Genomic DNA, 15,661 nt, shown 5'->3' on the forward strand with positions numbered 1-15,661 from the left:
CAAAAGGAAAGCGCAGCGAAACCAGATATATTTGCAAAACATGTTGTGTACCATTACATGTAGGTGCTTGCTATACAGTATACCACATCAAAAAAAAATACTAAAATATATAATATGTATAAACTATAATATGTAGCAGATATGTACAAAGTTTTATTTAAATTCATTATGTATAAATAAAGTATACTGAAGTTTATTTAGATTGTTTCACTTTCACACTCCATTACAAAAAAAAACAAAAAAATAGCCAATGACATGAGATAACTTCTGCATAAAATTGCCGGTCAACAATGTGTTAATTAGAGATTCTGAGAGTGGGGTCAAGTAATCTTCAGTTTAACAAAAGTTCCAAGTGATTCTGATACACAAAAAAATTTGAATGCTCTGTGTTATATTATAAAAGCTTATTCAATGAATGGTGCCAGGAAAAATAGTTGACCAAAACAGAGCAGCGTGTAGTATATTTTAAAATGTCTGGAAAATCATTATAAAATTTAAAATTGTGTATTCTAAATACCACCTTTTATTCCTCTATCAGGAGACATTGCTGTGTATATTCAAATGAATCAGTTATTTTTTATCTTTTGTTTTGAACTAATGTACATTTTATGAGTTTCTTCAGTTTAATTTTATGTTCAAACCCTCCCAAATAAATGAATACCTACCTTTTCTTCAGCATTATTGTAATATTTAGATATTGTGGTTATTAATTTTACTGTCAAATAGAATTAATTGGTTGAGTAAAACCTGGATAAAACACAAAATTTCTCTTTATGTGTTGGCCCCATTTTAGTGGTTCTTAACTTTTTTAAGGTTTTTGACTCTTCAGAGAATCTATTCATAGACATGGACATTTTCACCAGAAAAATATATGCATATTTAATGTTTTGCATAAAATCTGAGGTACCTTGATTTCATTGTAATAGGATAAAGATTAAGTTAGAAATTCATGTTTTGTAAAATGTTATGTATTTTTGGCTTCATTACTTACATTCGTTATTTTAGTTAATTTATTCCTTCTTCCCTCTCATCCTTACTCTAAGGTGGATACATTGCAAACAGCCTAGCAATCATGACAGATGCGCTTCATATGTTAACTGACCTAAGTGCTATCATACTGACCCTGCTTGCTTTGTGGCTGTCTTCAAAATCACCAACCAAAAGATTCACCTTTGGATTTCATCGCTTAGGTAGGTAATTGAAACGTTTTTTTTTTGTTTTTTTTTTCACTTTTTTTTTTTTTTTTTTTCTGAAGCTGGAAACAGGGAGAGACAGTCAGACAGACTCCCGCATGCGCCCGACCGGGATCCACCCGGCACGCCCACCATGGGGCGACGCTCTGCCCACCAGGGGGCGATGCTCTGCCCCTCCGGGGCGTCGCCATGTTGCGACCAGAGCCACTCTAGCGCCTGGGGCAGAGGCCAAGGAGCCATCCCCAGCGCCCAGGCCATGTTTGCTCCAATGGAGCCTTGGCTGCGGGAAGGGAAGAGAGAGACAGAGAGGAAAGCGTGGCAGAGGGGTGGAGAAGCAAATGGGCGCTTCTCCTGTGTGCCCTGGCCGGGAATCGAACCCGGGTCCTCCTCACGCTAGGCCGACGCTCTACCGCTGAGCCAACCGGCCAGGGCTTGAAACGTTTTTTGTTTGTTTGTTTTAGTTTATAAAACTTTATGGCAAAACAACAATGATCTATAACCTTTGATTAACTGAAATCTTTCTGGTGATAAGCCTGTTGAAATAGATGAACAAAGCAAATGAAAATAGGTGAACAGGATTTATTTAGATACATATCTTCCTGTGTATGTTCAGCCCAGTCAGCTAAGCAGTTTACACATAAAATTATATGGTAATCATTAATTATTAAATGTGTTCCCTGTATCCTGAAGATGTTTTCAGAAAAAAAGTTGATCTTCAGTTTACTGAACCAAGCAAAACTACATGGGTTTAATTAATTAATGAGTGTTAGGTTTTTTATTTCACTTCAGGTTATTCCAACCAAGGCTCCTGTAGCCCAGATTTTAAGCATTACTATAATACATACATGTACTGTGTGGCTAATCTTCATTGAGGCCATTGTATCAACATAATTCTGTAAATGCTGACAAAATTTTTTTGTTTGGTCAAACTTTAATATTTTTTTTATTATTTATTCATTATAGCGAGGGGAGAGAGAGTGAGAGAGAGAAGGGGGGAGGAGCAGGAAGCATCAACTCCCATATGTGCCTTGACCAGGCAAGCCCAGGGTTTTGAACCGGCAACCTCAGCGTTTCCAGGTTGACGCTTTATCCACTGTGCCACCACAGGTCAGGCTGTTTGGTCAAACTTTATAAAGTCAGTTCTCAGCCTTCTCCCAGACTCATCTGTGCACTTCCTTGTAAAATCTAGTTTTAGCAAGAATGTTGCCAAGCCAACTTACAGAAACTCCCACTGTCTTTATCTGATGGGTTATCCCTCAGGTGGTGGCCTATCTTCAGCAAGAGTCGTTAGATCAGCTTAAGCAGAATTCCCCTTACTCCTAATGTTTCCTCTAGAAATTTTCCATCCACATACTCTCACCTTACTTCTTGGCTATAAATTCCCACCTGCCCATGTAGTATTCAGAGTTGAGCCCAAATTCTCTCCACCACTGCAAAATTCCATTGCATTGGTCCCTATACCTATCTAGAGTGGTTTCAATAGCTTCCCTCTTTGAATAAAGTCTTCTTTTTCATGTTTTTACAATCTCATTGATTTTTTTCTTTTTAATGATGCACACATTTTATTTTCCTATTTTAACAAATATTAATATTTAATTAAAAGAGGTTAAAATAATATATAATTAGACACCTGTGCTTCCTGTTTATTTTTAATACCTATAAATTTTTTTTTGCTTATTTAAAAAATATATATAAAATAATTGCCTGAACTATTATATGAAGTGCCATATGACCACATGCCATGCATAGAACCAAAAAGGTGACATTTAGGTAGCTTCAGAACAACCTGTCATAAAGGACCAGAATTAACATATTGTCATTTTATTTTGTGGAGACATAGGCAATCTTAGCTAATATATCAATCAGTTCCTCCCCTTCTTTGTTACTTTTTAGCCTAATATTAACTCAGCACCTATATCTTCTAAGTTTTTTTAAATTTTTATTTAGAAAATTAAATTTAACAGGGTAACATTGATCAATAAGACTACATAGGTTTCAGGTAAACATTTCTGTAGCATTTGAACTGTTGATTATGTTGTATACCTAAAATTTAATCACTGGGTCTTCCAGTATATAACTTGACATTGTAGCTGAATAACCACCAAGGAGCTATCCAAACCATGAGGTTGGGAAATTATCTGGCATCTCCACCCCTCAGCACTCTGAACTGCTGTACAAAAGAGCAAAAACCCTGAGTGAGGTTTTTCTGTTACTTTTTAAGCCACTGCATAATGCATTTGGATGTGTTCCAAAACACTATACGTTCATTTGTTAATTGACTTGGGTTTTTTTAGCAACTTTAAAATTATTTTCAAACTTTAATTTTTTGTGATTTAAACCCCTGCAGTTTAAGATCTAAAGATTCCATCATAGAATGGGGGATTGTTACCTTTAGCACTATTTGAGAGACTACATTTCATTTAGCTCTGTAGTTCTTTACCTCTTTTAGGCTCTAGGACCCTTGGAACTCCGTTGAAGACGGTGGCACTCTAGCCCAGAAACATGCAGCAGCAGAACATAGAAAGCCCTACATGTAATAAGTTAAAAACAATAACCATGAAAATTTTATCAAATGTCAAAGAAATACACAGTATTTATCTAGTCACTTTGTTTCTTCATAGATGATAAGCATTATGAAAAGATGAGAGAAAATAGAACCAACTGATCCTATTGTGTCTCTGAAAATTTCTACAAAGGCAGATCTTTCCCTTTCCTTAAAAGTTTTAAGTTCAAGATGGACTAGATGTCAGCATTTGACTCCTGACAGTCCTTTGAAAGAAAAATTACCAAAACAACCAAGAGAAGCAAATGGTTGGGTCACCAATAAACAAGAAATTTCCAGAACTCTCTGCCGGTTACAAAGTAGATGGGAGTGGGTTGAAGGAAAAAACAAACCAAGAAGCTGCAGCCTGAAGTATACTGAGCTAGGAACTGGATCAGCCCAACAGTTGTCCAACAAAGGCTCAGGACAGAGTTAATCAGAAGTGAGAACTGGGGCTGAAAACAAGAAAAATTAATTGAATGACCATAAATAGGAAACTGCTCCCTCTAATTCACCATACTCCTACCTTCCTTCCCATCCCCACCTCCACTCAAGCAGCCTGCATTTCCCACCTATAAAGTAGTTCTTCTAGAAAGAAGTTGAACAAAATGTTTGGGGAAAGCTGAGACTTCTAGTGTGGATGCTGATTCTCCAAAAGAGGTCTTTTTCATACTAGAATCAGGGTTCTGCAGTCTTCTAGCTTGGTTCCCCACCTGCTCACCCGAAAGTCATACACTTGTCCTAGTCTGCTCTGCCCTACACCCTGCTACTAAAATAGTAACTTTTAATTAGTTGATGGCTTATCCTCCTGGCATTTCCTTTTGACAAAGGATAGCTCCCTGGTTCTTCTGCACTAGGTGTGAGTGGACAACCAAGAGTTTTTCAGCAAAGGAGAAAAGCCAGCAGCATGAAAGAAAATGAACAAAGCTAATAGAAAACTTAGTGCAAGAAAAAAGAGACGTAGTTTAAAGAACAGGAGAAAATATTTTAAATTACCTTATTAATATACTCAGAATAATATAACAGTAAAATATTTTGAAAAAGAAACATAAGAAAAAACTTTTGAAGCTGAAATTAAGCTTTTTTTCAACAGGACTAGAAAAATGTAATCAAGAAAGTCTCCTGGAATATAGAAAAGATAAAAATAGGATGAAAAAGTTTAAAACTATAAAAAAAAAAAATCTAGGAGGTTCAAAGTTGTACTATTAAGAATCTCCAAAAAAAGAGAACTTAGAAAATAAAAGGAAGTGACTTCTTAGTGGGTATAGAATTTCCTTTTGGGTCATGAGCGTGTTCTGGAATTAGTGGTGATTGCTGCGCAGCCTTGTGCCTTTCTAAAAGCCACTGAGTTGTACACTTTAAAATTGTTTACGTGGTGAATTTTATGTTAGGTGAATTTTATCTAAATTTTTAAGTCATTTTAAAAAATAAAAGGGAAGGCCCTGGCCGGTTGGCTCAGCGGTAGAGCGTCGGCCTAGTGTGCGGAGGACCCGGGTTCGATTCCCGGCCAGGGCACATAGGAGAAGCGCCCATTTGCTTCTCCACCCCTCCGCCGCGCTTTCCTCTCTGTCTCTTTCTTCCCCTCCCGCAGCCAAGGCTCCAGGCGCTGGGGATGGCTCTGTGGCCTCTGCCTCAGGCGCTAGAGTGGCTCTGGTCGCAACATGGCAATGCCCAGGATGGGCAGATTATCGCCCCCTGGTGGGCAGAGCGTCGCCCCATGGTGGGTGTGCCGGGTGGATCCCGGTCGGGCGCATGCGGGAGTCTGTCTGACTGTCTCTCCCTGTTTCCAGCTTCAGAAAAATGAAAATAAATAAATAAATGGGAAAAAATTGTTAAGATACAGATAGATGAGTATTTTTCAGAGCTAAGGAGGGACTCAGGCCTTCACACTAGAATAGCCTTTTGGGATCTTCTTAGTATTCCAGAATTTTATAAGGCTATATCCAGAAATAGAACTTACTTCACTTACTCAGTTCTTTGAAGTAATGATGGAAGTAATGGAAGAAAAACTTATGGTGAATTGGGGAGGATGAAAAAAGACAAAGATATATAAAATTAAAGCAATAAACCAAGGCAGTAGCTGTCTCTGTGTTCTACAGAAGACTCCTGCTTCATGAATAATCTCAAAGTTCAGTGGGGAAGATGTGTTTACATTGGACATATTTAAATACTATGCCTCTTGTGACCTCCAATACCAAGACTTAGGATTCAGGTCCTGAAGAATATGGCAGGAATCCCCCTAGGAAACTTCTGGTTTGTTACTGTTGTTGAATTTGTTTTGATAGTATATAGGGTAAGGTGGGTTGGTTTCTTTCTTTGTTGTATTTATTTTGTAAATATGTAAAACATATTGCAAAAGTAAAACATTCTTAAAAGAAAAGATTTGTAGAGAAGTCTTCCTTTCATTCTGTCTCCAAACTTGCCTCCCACTCCACTGCTTTTTAGTAACCATTTTAATTAGTTTCTAGCCTCTCTTTATAGCATTTCTTTTTCAAAGTATAAGCAAATACATACTATATATGTTCATATCCTGCTCTCTCCCACCCTTTCTTAGGCAAAAGGCAGCATACTGTATACCCAGTTAGACCTGGAGGTGTGTATCTGTGAATGATAGTCAGGTATTAGTAGTATTGTTTTCTAAATTTAATTCCTTTTTTTTTTCTCATAACACTTTATACATGCCTCATAGCATTTATCACATTTTATAGCTATTTTTATGCAACTGTGTGCTCCTTCTGGACCATGAGTTAAGTAGGGACAGGAACAGATAGTATTAAACTGTATGTCTGGTACTAGTAGGTGCTGTATATGAGACTGTTAATTGATGTTGCATATTCAGGCTGAGTAAGCAATGTTATGAAAACTGTGAAACAGATAATTAAGTATAGCTCATGGTCCTCAAATCATTTGTGTTTGAGGTAAATTGAACAAATTTCCAAACTGGAAGTAGGGGTATTTTTGAAATTTTGGAACTAAAATATTTGGGATTTAAAAACATCCATAATTCTGAAACTGTGATCATATTCACAAACTAGGCTATACAAATGTATTTGATCCAGTCAGCTGGGTGATACAGCCTGACTTATAGGTCTATTTGACTAAGAAATTAGTCAGGAAGGAGTTTCTTCTCCCTTACCTTAGTCAGTGGCTGGTCCTATTTGTTTGGGTACTTACCACTTCTTTTGCCATTTTACTAGCTGTATGACCTTTTAGAGGATGATTTAACTTTTCTAAGTATGGGTTTCTTCTGTAAAATAAGGATGATAATACCTGTATTGCAGAATTGTAAAAAATACATAAGGTAAGGTGGTAAGGTCTAAGTACCTAACTAACATGGTACCTGGCACAGAGTAAATTTCTAATAATGTTAGTTTCAGTTGTCTTTTTCTTCCCTCTTCTACCTGCCAATATATATCATCTTACCCAGACTTTTTGTCTCTCTCAAATGACCCATGTTCCTAAATTGCCTACGTTCCCAGTAATCAGAATTCTTTTTCTCTTGGCATAATCATCTCAGCTAGGTAGTAGGGGAAAAGTAAGATGATTAAACTTGATGATTAAATAACAATTTTAAAAGATGTGCTTTTTGACTCAGGTCTTTGGTGACATTTTTGGTGATACAACAAAATTTATTTTAGCAAAAACTATTCAGTTGAGGTGAGAAAAAGTTAGTTTTAGATTTGAAGGCTAAGTCCAAGGGAGTGTCCCAGGAATCACTTTCATTTTATCGGTACTTCCCTTTTAATCATGTAAACTCACTGATAGTGTGAAAGATATTCAGGTTTTTCTTTTTCTCTATTCCTTTCAGTGAGCTACAGTGGTAACTCTCTTGTGGGAAGAGGGAGAGCAGAGTAGAAATTATGTGTGAGTTACTTTTAAATGCTGGATTTATTTGCCTGTGGTTATGCCTTCTTATTCTGGAAGTTAATAAAACTTAGAATTAAATGAAACCACACTGGGGAAGAAACTCCACAAATCCTTAGGAGGAATGACACTATCTCCCAGACTAAGGGAACTTGCTGTTCTAAAGAGAACAGTCTCATCCCCATCTTCATGGATTATGAGCATAATTGACTTTGTGTAGTTTTTCTTTTAAGTTTTTGGGCTAAAAGATGCTGCATGGGTTAGGTAAAGATAGTGATCATGTGAAAGGACTGTAGCAAGCAGAGCTGTCTGCGTTTGAAATAAAAAGCAAGATATACACTTTGGTGATGCAAATCCTCAGCCTCAGTTAATGGCCAAGTGGCAGTGCAGCCGCTCTTTGTAGCAGTGTGTAGTTCTGCTGAGCAAAGGCCTTGGCTGATCTGGCTAGATTATCATTGTTTTGGGGTAGATATGAGATTATAATGCTAATTCTACATAGTTTGTTGTCTTATTTGCTGATGCTAAAGGAGCAGAAAGTATTCAGCTAAAGAATTTCTTCCCCCATTCACAAAGCCAAAACAACCTCTTTAACCTCTTTTCTCCAGTTAGTGATTCATTTTAACAACTTCCTTCCACCCCTGATACAAGTTATGCCTACTTATTATTCACATCTTAGTGAGAGTTAATTCCTATCACATGAACAGCTATAGAAAAAGAATAGGTACTTCCTGGAATTCAGAGTTTTTATTGAGGCAAAAAGACATAAGTGAGAGTCAATGTTGGATAGCCAAAAGTCACCTCGGAGTAGTGGGGTCACCTTAGGTATATGGATAAGAGTGAGTGGTAAGAAGGCAAGAAAATAGGAGATTATTTAGAATAGAAGGTGAGAGGATCCAAAGACAGACTTTGCTGTTTAATTTGACATTCTGGTCACAAGAGTAAACCACTGAAAATCCTATGTGACATCTTGATCTTGTGCCTGAGTTGAAATACAAATATTAGTTTGGAAGTCCTAGACAAATCCAACACAGCTCACTGATTTTTCATCTGTTTCCTTCCTATTTTCTATTGGGAGGAAGTAGAAAAGCGAAATAGTATAAAAGGAAGTGGAGGAGACAATATAACTCTACTTTCCTTCCCTATTGATTTTTATAGACCTCTGAAGTCCGTCTTTAGATGTGTTCTCTATATAGTTCTTTGAGGCAATAGAAAGACAAGTGTTATGTAATTTAAGGGAAATGTCATTATCAGCATCAGAGCATTAGCAAAATTAGCAGTTCTGGTAGGCCAGTACATGTAGGCACACAAAAGCAAATTGTGCTTGAATTGAGTGTGGTTTTACATAGTTGGAGCAGATTGTTACTCATTCACTGAATAGGCACTCAAAAGTTACCTGCTAAGTGAACGAACAATAGTATAGTGTGGGGAGACAGGCAGTAACTATGTACACAAACACCACATAATCATAAACTGTATTAAATGCTACAAAGAGAAAGAATAAGGTACTATGATGGAGAATAACAAAGGAGGACAGAGAACAACTCAGTATTTTTCATGTGAACCTTGAAAACCTCTAGGTTTGGCAATTTATTGATGTGTTAAAATGTACAATAAACATTTTTATGTTTTATGGTACTAACAAAACTTGATAATCATCTGTTTTTTCTCCCATTTAATTTTTTCTCTTACCACTTATTGGCCATTCAAAGCAAAACTGTTTAAATCAGTGTATTTTGGTCTTTATTATTAGATCATTGACCATAAACATTTGCTTATATTTCAGCTGAACGAAAAGACCCAAGTGATGTTATAACAAAGAGCACATATTCATTTATCGTACTTCTTTACTCCAATGCTGCAGTTCAGCCAGGTGGAGCGATTTCATTATGTGTGCATAAAGTAGCAAAATATGCTAGAGTTTCCTAGAGTTTCCATTAAAATCTCTTTCAGGAGTTTTTCAGTTTTGCTAAATTTCCATTTAGTCAAGTTTACCTAAAGCTAAAGGAATAGTAACTTTCACAGAAATCTAGGGTTTTCATTGTGAAAGTTCCTGGGTCTACTTTAGAACATGAAAAATCTGTATATATTATGTACTCCTTTAGTCTTGAAAAACTTTATTGTACGTTATGTGACCAGAGACCAAACCCCGAGCCAGAATGAGAAGGTTGGAGCAAGTCATAATTTCATTGTTGATTGAAAGCTTCCCTCTCTGTTAAACGTTGTGGGGGAATAAAACATTTTGCCTATGTTTATCTGCATTCCATCATGTTAAAAGTACTAGAGAAAAAAATTTAACACTAATTAGCCCTATTTATATTTCACCAAAGTTTCATTTATTCACAATGAAAGAGCTTTTTTTTCCATTTTATCAGAATACTTGGTCATATTACTACTATTAGGATTTTTAGCTATATAGTTCCTTATACTTCTCAATTATAAATCTCAGCTCTAAAAATTTACTTAAAATTTATTTTTTTCCTTTTGCATTTATCAGTTTTCTGGCCAGTGGACATTTTTACAGATAATTAGAATAAAAAATAACAGATGAATGTCTTTGCTTTTCACCGAGAACTACTGTAGATAATGAGGCACAGTCCTTATTAATTACTGGGAAAGGGATATCATTGATAGCAGTATCTTAATGTCATTTGGGAATTTCTAGGAATCGGCTGAGTTCCATTACCCTTAACTACGGGCAGACACTGGGATCCCTTTTATGCTACTCTCTCTTGGGTGAAAACTAGGTTATGGAAAACTGCATCTTCAGCTCCTATTGGGCCTTCTGAGGGTGGGAATCGTCCTTGGCAAAGAACTCTGTTTTTGCTTTAGTTTGACTTTCATTTTACTTTATTTTGAAGGTGGTTTGACCATATCTGAGAGTTCACAGAAAGGTAATTTTAAGTGTTTAGGTAAATTATTACTGGGATGTGGGCTTACCAGATTTAGCACATGCATGCTACACGTACCCATTTGTCTGAAATTACTATATGATGCCCAGTATGTCTGAAACATTGCATAGGATATAGTAATACTAAAATAATACTTTTTTTTAGTCTGAAATGCATATTTAACTGTATGTCTAGTATTTTGCCTGGCAGACCTAGTAGGGTAACTAGATAACTTATCATCCAAACCAAGACACTTTTGAGAATGAAATGGGGCACTTCTAACAATTTTTCCAGGACAAAAGCATAAATTGGGACTATCCTGAGGAAACTGGAAATTATAGTCAACCTAATAATGGGCTTTGAACATATTTTTAATTATTGATTATAGATTTTCATAACCAGTCACATTTCTATGTCATTAACTTGTATCGCCCTGAAGATAAATGTAAAATGTATTGCTTTATAATTTCATTTTTAAAAATTTGATTAAGGCACCTTAAAAACTGTGATGGCATGCCCTTGTTGGTTGGCTTACTGGTAGAACGTCGGCCCAATGTATGGATGTCCCAGTTTGATTCCCAGTCAGGGCACACGGGAGAAGTGACCATCTGCTTCTCCACCTCTCTCCCCCCTTCACTCTCTTTCTCTCTCTCTCTCTTCTTCTCCTGCAGCCATGGCTCAATTGGAGCACATTGGCCCCAGGCCCTGATGATGGCTTCATGGAGCCTCCACCTTGGACACTATAAATAGCTTGGTTGCCAGCATGGCCCCAGATGGGCAGAGCATCAGCCCCAACAGGGGTTGCCAAGTGGATTCTGGTTGGAACAAATATGGGAGACTGTCTCTCTATCTCCCCTCCTTTCACTTGGAAAAGGGGGGGGAGGAATGTGATGGCCTAATTGCTAGTTCAACACTGATATTTTCTTTCTTTGGAAGAGTTTGAGAAGGATGGGTATTTTTTTAAATACCAGTTTTAAAGAGAATTAAGTTCTTTTTTGTGATAAAATGAGGCTACCACTAGAACATGAGATTTTACAATTTAAACTTTTTAAATTATTGCTTCTTTCTTTATATTTTTATATGTGTGTTTTACCATCCGCAGTTATAACTTAAGAAATTCATGTGTTTTCTGTCTTGTATTTGGCTTAATTCTTTTCATTTAACCTATTTACTTTTTGTTTGGAGGTATTTAATAAATACAGTAGTTCCCCCTTATCCATACAAAGGATATATTCCAAGACCCCTAGTGGGTGCCTAAAACTGTGGGTAGTATAGAACCTATACACACATACCTATGATAGAGTTTAATATACAAACTAGGCACAGTAAGTGATTAACAACAATAAATAGTAAAGTAGAACAATTATAATATATAGTATATTATAATATACTTTAACAAAAGTTATCTGAATGTGCTCAATCTCTATCATAACCGATCTAATAACTCAGAGGGCTACTGAGTGACTAACAGTCAGGAAGCATATGCAGTATGGATACAGGGCACAAAGGGATGATTCGTGTCTTAGGAGTGGGGCAGTACAAGATTTCATTATGCTACTCAGAACGGTGTACAATTTAAAACTCATGAATTGTTTATACCTGGAATTTTCCATTTAATATTTTCAGACTGAGGTTGTTTATAGATAATTAACATCATAGAAAGTGTAACTGCAGAAAATAAGGGCCTACTATATAACCTCTTATTCACATTTAGCTTAACCTTCTTAATTGTATAGCCTTTTATCTTACCTTGCTCAACCTAACTTCATTCTAAAATTTTATCCATAGCCTGACTGGTGATTGCACAGTGGGTAGAGCATCAGCCTGGGATGCTGAGGACCCAGGTTCAAAACCCAGAGGTTGCCAGCTTGAGTGAGGGCTCATGCAACTTGAGTTCAGACTTACCAGATTGAGCATGAGGTCGCCAGCTTGAGCATGAGATCATTGACATGATTCCATGGTTGCTGGCTTGAGCCCGAAGGTTACTATCTTGAGCCCAAGATTTCTGGCATTTATCCATAAATGTTTGAGTATCTGCTGCATGCCAGCCACTCTGCTGAGTGCTATAGTAGATGTGACATGGAATGTAACATGGTCACATCCTCAAGAATCTTAAAGTCTGGACTTAATATGGTTGTTTCTCCACAGCTTTGTATATTTCAGTTAGTCTTTTCTCTGTCTTTCATCCCTGTTTCTCTTGTGAAGTATGATTATTAGTATGCCAGGAATAGATACACCATGGTTTTGAATAGTAATTGTGTTTTTTATCTTATTCCAACATCTGTTCTGTTAATGTACAAAATTTTATTGGCATTTCATCTAAACTAATGAGGTGTCTTTATGAAACAGCTTATAACTTCTAGATAATTTTTCTGTGTTGTAATTTATAGGTTGAAATAAAAGTGTATCAAAATCCAGTATATCTGAATGGCCTGGGACCTTGAGCAATGAGCTGACCCAGATAATAGCTTTCCAGATTCTTTTATCTCTTAACACTTAAAAGGGTTGATGTCTGTTGTCTCTAATGGAAAAATTTTCTTGAAAAGTATTTTCTTGTTTTTAGGGTCAAAACTTGTTTTATATAATAATGTTAGTTATTTTAATATCTATTTCACATTGCCTATTTTTTTGTTATTTTGAAAAGATATAAAATTATTTCTACTTTATTGTTACATGTTAGAAAATTCATGTAGTACAAAAGCGTACATACTGCAAAGTCATCCTGCTTTCTCACCCATTCTCCTCACAACCAGCTTTTTATCAGTATTTTGTACATCCTTCCAGAAATTGCATGTACAGATCATCATTTTTATACTGTATATACATATATATAGTATACCTGAAACTAATATGTGTCAGTTATACTTCAATTTTTTAAAAATGTTCTATATCAAACTATAAAAAAGTTTTAAAGAAAAACATGACAAAAATGATATGGTGCTTTATCTTCTTAGAGGAAAGCAGATTTGAATAAATAAAAGATTGTACAGTACTTAGTTTGTATGAGGTGTAATAACCATACTGCAAATACATTTGTTTCTTGTACTTTTCCTCCAGAGGTTTTGTCAGCTATGATAAGTGTGCTGTTGGTGTATATACTTATGGGATTCCTCCTCTATGAAGCTGTCCAAAGAACTATCCATATGAAATATGAAATAAATGGAGATATAATGCTCATTACCGCAGCTGTTGGAGTTGCAGTTAACGTAATGTAAGCTCTATTTTTTAAAAAAATATTTAATAGGCTTTACTTTTTAGAGCAGTTTCAGGTTCACAGAATTGAGGGGAAGGTATGAACGTATTTCCCCAATACGTTCTCCCCCCAACCTGCACAACCTCCCCCATTATCAACATCCCCCCCAGAGTGGTACATGTGTTACAACTGATGAGCCTACACTGACACATCATAATCACCCAAGGTCCATAGCTTAAGGTTCACTCTTGGTGTTGTACATTAATAGGTTTGGACAAATGTATAATGACATTTACCCACCATTATAATAGCATATACTATATTGTTTTCACATTAATATTTTCAAATACTGTGAACTTATAGATGAATACTAGTATACATGTATTCAGTAATATGCAGTGGTATTTTAATATATTTATAATTTATATAGTATATCAGTTTTTCTTACAAAGTTAATAAAACACTCTTGGAATTCTAAATTTCTAATTAGTTTGCTCAGGTATAATAAAGTTGACTAGCAATCAGGATTTTAAGTAGGACAAAGTTATTTTTAATTTTATTTTTAATTTAATTTTTATACTTTTATGTTGAGATTTTTTAACTAGCTTTTTTCCTAAGAACTATGAAATTTTTAAGTTATATACCTAATTTGGATTAGGGGTCCAACATTTTCTGTAAAGGACCAGATAGCAAATATTTAGGCTTTGAGAGCTTGACTGTCTATTTTGCATCTACACTGCCATGACTAGCAAAGGCGCCATGTTCAGCCTGGAAACAGATGAGCACGGCTGTGTTCCAGTGACACCTGTATTTACAGAAACGGGCTGTGGGCCAGATACGGTCTGCAGACCTTGGTCTGCCAGTCCCTGTCTAGTGGCTTCCATCTGTACTGAAAATAAAATCCAAAGTCCTTGCCATGGCATTTTTAATAAGATCTTGTGTCTGGTTCCAACTTATCTAGCATGCATACTCACTTCATTCTGGCCACAATGGCTGCCTTGCTGTTTTTAAGCTCGTAAAGCACATCTGCATATCAGGGCCTTTGCCCTGGTGTTCCTTCTGCCTAGTACACTCTTCCACCACAACTTGCTTCCTGATTCTATTCAAGCCTCTGCTCAGATGGAGTCTAAGGGAGGCCTTTTCTGACCACTCTCTCCATCACTTTCCAGCCCCTTGCAATGCTTTACTTTTCTTCAAAGCATTCTCATTGTCTAGCAATGCGTTAGGTATTTATATGTTTACTTCTCTGCCTTCCCTACTAGAACATAAGCTCTATGGGGATAGGGATCTCTCTGTCTTATTCACTCTTTTGAACTCAGAACCTGAAATAGTACCTGATACATAATAGGTGCTCAAATACAATGAGTTCCATGTTGCCACATTGATGTCTGATTAGTCACATATTTTTATCAATGATGTTAGGGGAAATAATAATGTTTTGTTTTATTTTTAACAGAATGGGGTTTCTGTTGAACCAGTCTGGTCACCATCACGCCCATTCCCACTCCTTGCCTTCAAATTCTCCTACTCCAGGTTCCGGGTGTGGACACAGCCACGGGCAGGATAGCTTGGCAGTGAGAGCTGCATTTGTACATGCTTTGGGGGATTTGGTACAAAGTGTTGGTGTGCTAATAGCTGCATACATCATACGATTCAAGGTAATATTATTGCTAATTTTTCTATTTTAAAATAATTAATTTCAACATTAAAACTAAAGATAATTGTCTTTTATCAGAATACTGGACACCAGTGCCAGTCCCATTCATCTTAGATTTCTGTAGGCCTAATTGAGCCACCAGTCTGTACTGTTTTGTTATCACCAAACACAATAGCATCACATCACAAGATACCTTATCTGTAGCTGTAGCTGGCTTTGGTAATGCCTTCACCTGAGAACTCAATTTTAAGCCTTGTCACTTAATGGCCAGGTTCTAGAAAGTTTATATCATGAAATCCCAAGATCTGGGTTATAGTATTGGCT

At 36.4% G+C, this 15,661-nt stretch overlaps 1 protein-coding gene and 1 long non-coding RNA gene across 2 annotated transcripts in view; one reads left to right on the forward strand and one right to left on the reverse strand.

Annotated features, from left to right (window-relative positions):
* LOC136407716 (uncharacterized) overlaps window positions 1–15,661 on the reverse strand; it is a 55,785-nt gene that overhangs the window by 11,788 nt on the left and 28,336 nt on the right. The gene's annotated exons all lie outside the window — the stretch shown is intronic.
* Window positions 1–15,661, forward strand: part of SLC30A4 (solute carrier family 30 member 4) — a 31,629-nt gene that overhangs the window by 9,067 nt on the left and 6,901 nt on the right. Inside the window, exons 2-4 of the mRNA XM_066388067.1 lie at window positions 1,044–1,190; window positions 13,545–13,698; window positions 15,137–15,338. Of these exons, the coding sequence (XP_066244164.1) occupies window positions 1,044–1,190; window positions 13,545–13,698; window positions 15,137–15,338 (503 nt within the window). The remainder of the gene's footprint in view (window positions 1–1,043; window positions 1,191–13,544; window positions 13,699–15,136; window positions 15,339–15,661) is intronic.

The sequence above is a fragment of the Saccopteryx leptura genome, chromosome 6 (assembly GCF_036850995.1).
Source record: "Saccopteryx leptura isolate mSacLep1 chromosome 6, mSacLep1_pri_phased_curated, whole genome shotgun sequence".
In the NCBI taxonomy this organism is placed as follows: domain Eukaryota; kingdom Metazoa; phylum Chordata; class Mammalia; order Chiroptera; family Emballonuridae; genus Saccopteryx; species Saccopteryx leptura.